The sequence below is a fragment of the Chrysochloris asiatica genome, unplaced genomic scaffold, assembly GCF_000296735.1.
Source record: "Chrysochloris asiatica unplaced genomic scaffold, ChrAsi1.0 scaffold00049, whole genome shotgun sequence".
Classification (NCBI taxonomy): Eukaryota; Metazoa; Chordata; class Mammalia; order Afrosoricida; family Chrysochloridae; genus Chrysochloris; species Chrysochloris asiatica.
The window spans coordinates 6,406,810-6,407,306 of NW_006408567.1; the positions used below are offsets into that span (position 1 = coordinate 6,406,810).

General features: G+C 48.3%; 1 protein-coding gene across 1 annotated transcript in view; it reads right to left on the bottom strand.

Moving 5' to 3' along the window:
* Nucleotides 1-239, bottom strand: part of LOC102827396 (keratin-associated protein 6-2-like) — a 522-nt gene extending 283 nt beyond the window's left edge. Inside the window, exon 1 of the mRNA XM_006862590.1 lies at nt 1-239. Within this exon, the coding sequence (XP_006862652.1) occupies nt 1-239 (239 nt within the window).
* Between the last annotated feature and the right edge of the window lie 258 nt (nt 240-497).

Sequence of the window (497 nt, forward strand, 5' to 3'; positions counted from 1 at the left end):
CCGGAGCCATATCCGCAGCCATAGCGGGAGCCATATCCGCAGCCATAGCGGGGGCCGTATCCGCAGCCATAGCCGGAGCCATATCCGCAGCCATATCCAGAGCCATAACCACAGCCATAGCGGGGGCCATAGCCACAGCCATAGAGGGAGCTGTATCCACAGCCGTAACGGGAACCGTATCCGCAGCCATAGCCTGAGCCATAGCCACAGCCATAGCCACCGTAGTAGTTGCAGTACATGGTGTCCAAAGGTGAAGTTTTAGTTGAAGTGTAGGAGGATGATTCTGAAGTCTGAATGTCATCTGCTCTTCCAGGGCCTTTATATACTGCCAGGAAGGGGTGGGGCACTCTTTACGTAGACTTTGTAGCATCATTACTACAGCAATTTTCATTTTAAAAAAACTCATCATACTAAGGACAACAATATTATTAGATGTTTATTACCAGGATATAATGCTAGCCAGTAAAAACAGTGGTGAGAATGCAGATATTTTCTAC